Source organism: Sphaeroforma arctica (genome assembly GCF_001186125.1).
Source record: "Sphaeroforma arctica JP610 unplaced genomic scaffold supercont1.816, whole genome shotgun sequence".
NCBI lineage: Eukaryota > Ichthyosporea > Ichthyophonida > Sphaeroforma > Sphaeroforma arctica.
In genome coordinates, this window is record NW_014039742.1 from 346 (window position 1) to 7934 (window position 7589).

The window sequence follows — 7589 nt, forward strand, 5'->3', positions numbered from 1 at the left end:
ATAAAAGCAACTGGATTGTTCCAAACTTTGTATTGCAATAGTCTTGTTGGGGGCTTGCTAGTCGGATACTGTATCTATAAAGCCACAGGCTTGGCTGGTAGTTGTAGGTCCTGTTTGATATGTCGCTGACAGATAAGTCGCAAAATATCTGGTGTCTGCGATGACATTCATTCCGGACCTCTCCCGGTACCTTATGTTGGTGCTCTGATATCTATCCTAATCTGTTTTTCTTTTGTAAATAGGCTAATCCTCTTGACAGTATATTTGGAGCTAAATCTGACGGTAGTGGAAATCTTCTGGGAGGAATCAGTTCAATACCAGGTCAATCATCTCATCATCGAGTGGTACCAATACAGCAACAGCATCAGTCACCCCAGGCACAGCCAATGCAGCAACAACACCAGCTAATAACGCAACAAAATTTGCAGCCACAATATAATGTACCACAACAAACGGTCACTGACAACGGCTTCGGGGACTGTGGCTTTAGTGGTGCGTCTCCGACACCAACGAGTAAACCTCCAACTGGTACGCTGTTCGATGGGAATCAAGAATGGGCAGAATTCAGCTTTTCGAAATCGACAACTGCTTCACCACAGCCAACAAACAATTCACAACAACAGTATCAGTTACAGCAAGAGAACAATACTTTCAATTCAGGGTCCATCCCGCCTGACCCCAAGTGCCAAGTTGAATTACTTCTGGAGAGGTCGCTAAATTTTGGGTCGGGAGCCGACAAAAAGGATCCCAAACAAGGATTTCAAAAGGTGGAGATCAATCGACGCATAGGGGGGTACAAAGAAGTTCATCAAGCGTCGGTGAAGTCGGCAAACTGGGGAAATCTAACCGCCGATATGAGTGACATGTTCAAAGATGAAGAAACACTTAAACGCGAGAAGGCCGAAGCGGAGGCAGCAGCTTTAGTTGCCAAGGAAGAGGCCTTACAAAAAGCTCTACAGGCACAGTTCGCGGCGCAAAAAATGGCGGACGAGCAACAACATGCTGCTGCGATTTTGTACCAGCAGCAAACCCAAGCTTTAGAAGAGCAAGAGAGGTCAAATGTACGTGAGAAAAATAGTGGAACGCGGGACATCGATCAAGCTGATGATTTCGGTGATTTTGAAGGGGATGAACCGAGCAGTCGTCGAGGTTCACAAGGAGATCGCCACAAAAATAACGACAGAGATCGGGAGAGTCGGCATCATCATCGAGCTACAGAACAACGTTCGAGACGTAGTGATGCAAATTACAGAGACCGCTATGAGAAACAAGAGGATGCGAGACACAGAAGAGTTGATGGTCATGAACGAGCATATGAGAGAACACGGAGAGAACGCAATGGCGGGGGCGACGGACACGAGAAGGATATCAGAATTCGGAGAGGAACGGATGGTGTAGCGGATAAATGGGACAGAAGGGACGACGGGGGCGACGGACACGAGAAGGATATCAGAATTCGGAGAGGAATGGATGGTGTAGCTGATAAATGGGACAGAAGGGACGACGGGGGCGGGTTTTTCGCTCGGCACAGGGTAAGCACGGAAATAATGGATAAAAACGCAGGTTCCAGGGATAAGCAACGCTCGTCAGGTAATGGGAAAGCTGTTCGACCACCCGCTATTCGAGGTGTGCATGAGAACAGCGGCGACCATCAGAAAGAGGTACATAAGATTGCAGCTCCGATTTTAAAAATAAATCTGCACACGGAGGGGAAAATGCACATGCCAGCTCCACCCCAACTGCACCTGGAAACTTTGGCTACTGAAGGAATCGACAGAGTTACAAGTCCCGATTTACCTGTCGAGAATGCGAATTCGCGACAAAATTCGGCATCGAGAGAAAATCGGCGGAATGCGAGACAAACACCAACTGAGAGAGAACGGGCACGTAGAGCTGAGCGAGAGCGGGGCGAAGGCATGCCGCCACACAAAGACGAGGAGACGATAGTCGAGAGGAGTCATGCAGTGACGAAGAGAGATAAGATAGTCGACCGCGAGGCGAGGCGACAGGCAGATAGAGAAGCATTGGACGGTCCTTCTGCTGCTTGTCATAAAGGAAATAGATTCGAGGGTGCCAAAAGGGATCTTCTTCAAGATAGCGATCAAACTAAACGTGACCGGGATGGTCGACGGGCATTTGGTGATTTTGTTGAAAAATCAACATCGAATGATGGTGCAGTTCTTCCCATAATCGGGCTGCACCCGAGTAGCCGGTCCTCGACGCAGGTAGCGGCCCCGAACGAGAATAGCAATGACTTTGTAGACTGGGCTCGTGCGCGACAGCCAATCACAGGAACAAAAGTAGAGGATGGGGATGATGCATTTGGTGAGTTCGAGAGTGAGATGGCGGAAAATTCGGATCACACAAACTACTTCAAACGCGATGACGAGGCTAGCCGAATAGACCCCGGTCTGGTTCGACTTGCAAGCACTGGTGAAAGTACTAGGCGAAGGAAGGGCTCTGGCAGTGTCCGCCACACAATAATAAAGAATACTGCAAGCAATTCAATACTTCCTCACGCACACGTCGTTCCACACGAAAGTGTGCCTGAGGGCTCTGACGCCGGCCCTGATCTAGATATATGGGCAGCACCCTCTTCAACAAAAGTGAGAAACTCACTTGATCTGGGATTTAGACCGGCCGATGAAATTGATGACGATGGTGACGACTATGGTTATAGTTTCGGTGGATCTTTTGGTGTCGGGCTCGCGGAAACATCGGAGGACAGACCCAATATCAGTTCTAACTCGAACGAACTCCCTACCCATGATGAATCGGTGGTATTCAATCCTTCGTTGTATAGTCGAGGGCATGAGCGATCGGAACGTGAAATAACAGCAGAGAGAGGTTTGCCTGGTGATAGCATCAATGGAGATCTTTATGAGGTGGCGAATGCTCAAATTGGTTCGACAAAATCCAGCACGCCCGCTCATCTTGATCATGTATCAACTGGGACGATTATGGTGTCCGTGGGAACGCCCAATGCGGCCAAGGACCTCTTTGCTTCATTTACTAATGGTGATGAGGACGACCGCAATAACGATGATGACTTCGGTGATTTCGGCGGATTTGACACCAATTTCGAGGAAAACCTAGCACCCGGTAGGTATCGTTGTCCTCATTCAAACATTCTGGTTTAACTTTACATTGTTCTGTTGCCTAAGCAAAACATAACAGGCACTCTCGATATTAGCCATGATTCTATGCTACACTTATCCATTATTTTCTTTCTCGAGTTTCGGTAGGTATGGGCATAGCGATGGCCTTCTCAACGCAAGCTTATAGTCACGACCCCGCAGCACCGGATCATGACGTCCAATCTAAGTATAAGAAAGGAAACGAAGCAAGTGGTAAATTTGACCTGTCTATAAAGGAGGATCACAATGAGGTTGACCTGGAGACACCCGTAAGTGACGTTGACAAGGTCACAACAGATGCAAAACGGGCAATGACCGTTGCTAGTGACCAGAGCGACCCTCACGAAAAGGAATATGAACGCGACGAGATTGAACAACCCGAAAGCAGTCCAGCTGTTATACGAAAGTTCTCCGAAGACTCGCCAGGTGTGTTATCGATTTTAAATCAGAAAAGGTTTGTTGTTAATTATGATCGATAGTTTTACCGTCACCTTATCCCCCTGGCTTTATTAATGGCTTTCAATCACAAGCTGCCGTGGTTCCCAGATTTTTACCCATATCTCGCATTATAACAAAACAATTGTATTTCGCCTGGAGGACAGCATATATCAAGGCCAGGGAATTTGCAGAGCACGCAACAGGAAGCGTAAATTATGACGACGCGCTCTCTACATTTATGACTGACCTGGATACACTCGTGGCCGAGAAGAAAGCCACGGAACATGAACATGGGGTACGTTTAATGAATGTGACACACTGAAGATTTCTAGTACACAACCTCTGTGGTGTACATTTCCTTCGGCAAAATGAAGAGCAAGCAAGCAGACACATTCGCCTGCTTTTACGCCTTCTTTAAAATTGGTTGCTGAGCTTGCTAGTTTATACATCACTTATTCGCTTTACAGATTGATGAGAACAAGAACAAATTTATCGATCATGGGCGACAACCCTCTCTCGTGCGGAAAGTGGCACCAGGCCAGAACACAAGTAGAATTGCGACACCTCCACCAACTGATGGAGATCTCTACAGCTATTTCCGTAGTGCGAGTGAAAGTGAGAATCCTTCCGAAACGATTCACGAGTAGGTTATATTTTGTAGTTAAGCGACTTACCAATTTCAAATAACTACTCTACATTCATCTGTCGCCTCAAATCACATCAATGCACGTATAGAGTACAATCCTCTGTAAAATTATTATATGCACAAATTTGAACACCACTTATTTGCCTTTACTCGTATCTGCAGTCGTGATTCCTTGTCGCCGACAGTTGATGATCGCGAGTCCAAGTGGTCACGACTTCTAACGAGGTGTATGGCGGTTCTCACTACTGCGCAGCGAACATTGGACCGTATGCAGCACACGGCCTCAAAGATCACGATTGAAGAGGTGAGAGATAAGATGGTTTCTGTTGTATAGTCTTCGAAACTCGACGTCTATTTGCCGACGACGAAATCGTATCTTGATGTGACCTATCTTTTGAGCTATCTAAAACATTTTTTTTACATAACCCTCTCAATCATTTTAGGTCATGGAAGCGCCCCAGACGCGGAACTACTTGATAGGTATCGCCGAGATTTACATGCTTTCGCGTCGGATCCAAGCAGGGGTTGATGAGGATATGGTCGGTTGTTGTCGTCTTATGGAAGATATAGATCGTGTTTGGCAGGGCCTTATCCCACATGTTGAGGGGATCTGTCTTACTCAAGTTAACGAAGTGGAATATGAAGGGATTGCCAAACCATCGTCGAGTATTCAACCCGAGTCTGCCAATGTCGGAAATGTGCTTCGCGATGGTAAAGAAGTATTCAATTGTGCCATATGTTTGTGTTATGTGAGGGTTACGAACGCATCAAACAAAGAGAGTACTGATCCAGTAAGTGAGAATGATAATGTTGTACAGGGTGAAGAGGACCATAGCGCTGAGCCCACTAATTACTCGTATCAGCCCAACACAGCAGTAGCTCACATCAATGGTTCAGTTTATCATGTAACGTGCGCCAATTTTTGGATTCGAGAGGTGACGCCTTCTGTTCCGAACCTACGATGCCAGTGACATCTTGGCCTCCTTCAGATGCAGACACGGTGTGATGGGTATGGATGTTTTGAATGTATAACTAGCATCTGATTTCGGTGCCATATAAATATATTTCAACTTGAGAAAATTACATAGCCATAATTAGCTGTGTTTTTTAGTGTAGCATCCCTCTACCATTCCGGTATCAATCATTGAAGTTGACTCATGCTACGAACCGATATTGTTTTCCACCATTCTCGAGCAGAAGGGGTTCTACTATGCCGTGCGCGAATTGCTTTGGACATGAAAGCTGCTCTACCATCAATCCGAATTAGGAGGGGTATATTACACATTGTTTTGGTAGCCAACTGAGGAACGGACGTCCGTTGCAAGTTTCTCATAATATTAATTAAAATTCGTGCTGTCGTCGCAGCTGATGTTGGATACATTTGAGTACCTCATTCAATCTGGTAAAGGCGGCGTCAATATATATTACACTTCTCAATGTGAAAGTTCTGAATGATTGTCGTCTAAATACATTGATCTTTTTATCTGATTGTCAGGGAGTGGATATTGCACCTCGGAATGTGAACACTATTTTCATCCTGTTAATCGGATATAATGAACGCACTTGCGTGTGGCATTGTGTCTGCAGAACCAAATGATAGCCGTGCACATGAATCTTGTGTCTCCCTACAAATCGAAACTGCGAATATATGTGAAACGAGACTGTTGCACTTGTTCTTGGGTTAGCACTTAGGGCGAAAAGTGAATCAGTGCCATCGGTAAGCATTCTTTAAAAGGTAAGGAAACTCAATATTAGAGTGTAAAGCTGATTTTTCATTGTAGAATTTGAGAGTGGTGTAGAACCTAGTGGTTTTGGCCATAACTCGGGGGGGAAACCTTGACTCTTAAAACCTCGTCCGTTGGTTATTTGGCGCGCCACTTTCGTGTGACCCACTGGATCGACGCTGATCGTTCTCAGAACTATAAATACTGAATGATCGGTTGCTTTGGTTCACTTTCTCACTGTGATCCATTGCAACCGACCTTATGTCAATAAACTAAGATTACCTGAAAGACTAACGTGTGAACATTACGTGTTAGATTTGGGCGGCCTATACAATCGACTTAAAGGTTGCATATCACAGTTCAGAAAGGGTAGATACGATTCAACAACTATTCAAACATTGTTCGAAACAATAATAACAACTCCAACGATTCATCCCTCCCTTGGGTTCTCCGCCTAAAAGTTGAGCTTTCCATTTACTCTTGGGCTAAAAAAAGTTGCTAACTTCACGAAGGAGAAGCAGTTTCAGCAGCTCTATTAGCAACGTTTGACCACTTCTGGTCGTGCCCCTCATCTCGACCGGCTGATGAATTTCGTCGACCCAGGTTTCTGGCAACTGATCGAGCCCCGCATATGTCCAACACGACATCACCAGAGGAATGACTATCTAAAGTCAATACGTTGGCCCTATGGCTAACCTGTTTTTCAAGCAGGGACAAGATGCTCGTCTTTACCGTCTTTCCCAAGACCGTAAAGGTCGAGAAAACAACAACCCATTCAAACGAATCCAGTATGTACGTGATGTAGGCTTTATTGGACCCCGTGTTTTGGTTAATAAAGCCCATTATTTACTAGAGAATACTGAATCCCTCAGTTCTGAGGCATATGGCCCTAATTCCCATCTCATGCTTGGAGCTAAGGCTTTCCGTCCAGCGCTACCTGCGCCCACAGCTTCTCAGTTGCGAGCTACACTTCTCAGTGATCGTGATAAATGCAGATCGCATCGTCAAGGTGATGTTGACACTCGCCTCGAGACTACGTCTGACAAGCATCCACCCAAACCGGTAGGCCCTTTTCGATGGTCGCGTTTCAATGAAAAGTGGAACCATCGTGATCATCGCGATGTCTGCAATTCTGCTGGGGAAGTCGACAATTGGAAAGACGGCTTTGTATGGGACTTTAATGCCCGCCAATGGCTACCTGAGCACCCTGAACAGTACTTTCGTGACCCTGAAACACGTGCTTGGCGCGAAAGCGCTTCCAGACTCAAGCCGGCTGAACTCTCTCACATCACAGACCAGATGCTCCTTGACAATCTCAATGAGGGAGCCAACCGGAACTGCCGATCCTTGTATGCTTACCTTGTCATGCTTAACGACCCATTTTACATGACACGTTTGTACCAGATCCTACGTCGGAATCCCGACGTTCTTGAGCGAGTTGCTGACAACATTCATCAACGAATTGATGACTTCTTTTCTGGATGCTTGGATAATCTTGAGAAGTTATCCTTTACAACCTTGCACCGTCATGCTGGTTTTGTCTACGCAGCGGCTGTTCTCGAAGAATCCCATCAAAAGAAATTGACTCAACCATCCGCAGGAAACAACAACCACTACTCATATTATGACAATCGAGGCAACCGT

At 46.0% G+C, this 7589-nt stretch overlaps 1 protein-coding gene across 1 annotated transcript; it reads left to right on the forward strand.

The window, feature by feature from the left end:
* The first annotated feature begins 240 nt into the window (after window positions 1-240).
* Window positions 241-5638, forward strand: SARC_08733 (hypothetical protein). Its single transcript, XM_014297276.1, has 7 exons — window positions 241-3102; window positions 3246-3563; window positions 3740-3870; window positions 4043-4218; window positions 4384-4525; window positions 4665-5230; window positions 5419-5638. The coding sequence occupies exons 1-6, from the start codon at window positions 387-389 to the stop codon at window positions 5190-5192; spliced, it is 4011 nt and encodes a 1336-aa protein (XP_014152751.1). The 5' UTR covers window positions 241-386; the 3' UTR covers window positions 5193-5230; window positions 5419-5638.
* Window positions 5639-7589: the final 1951 nt, after the last annotated feature.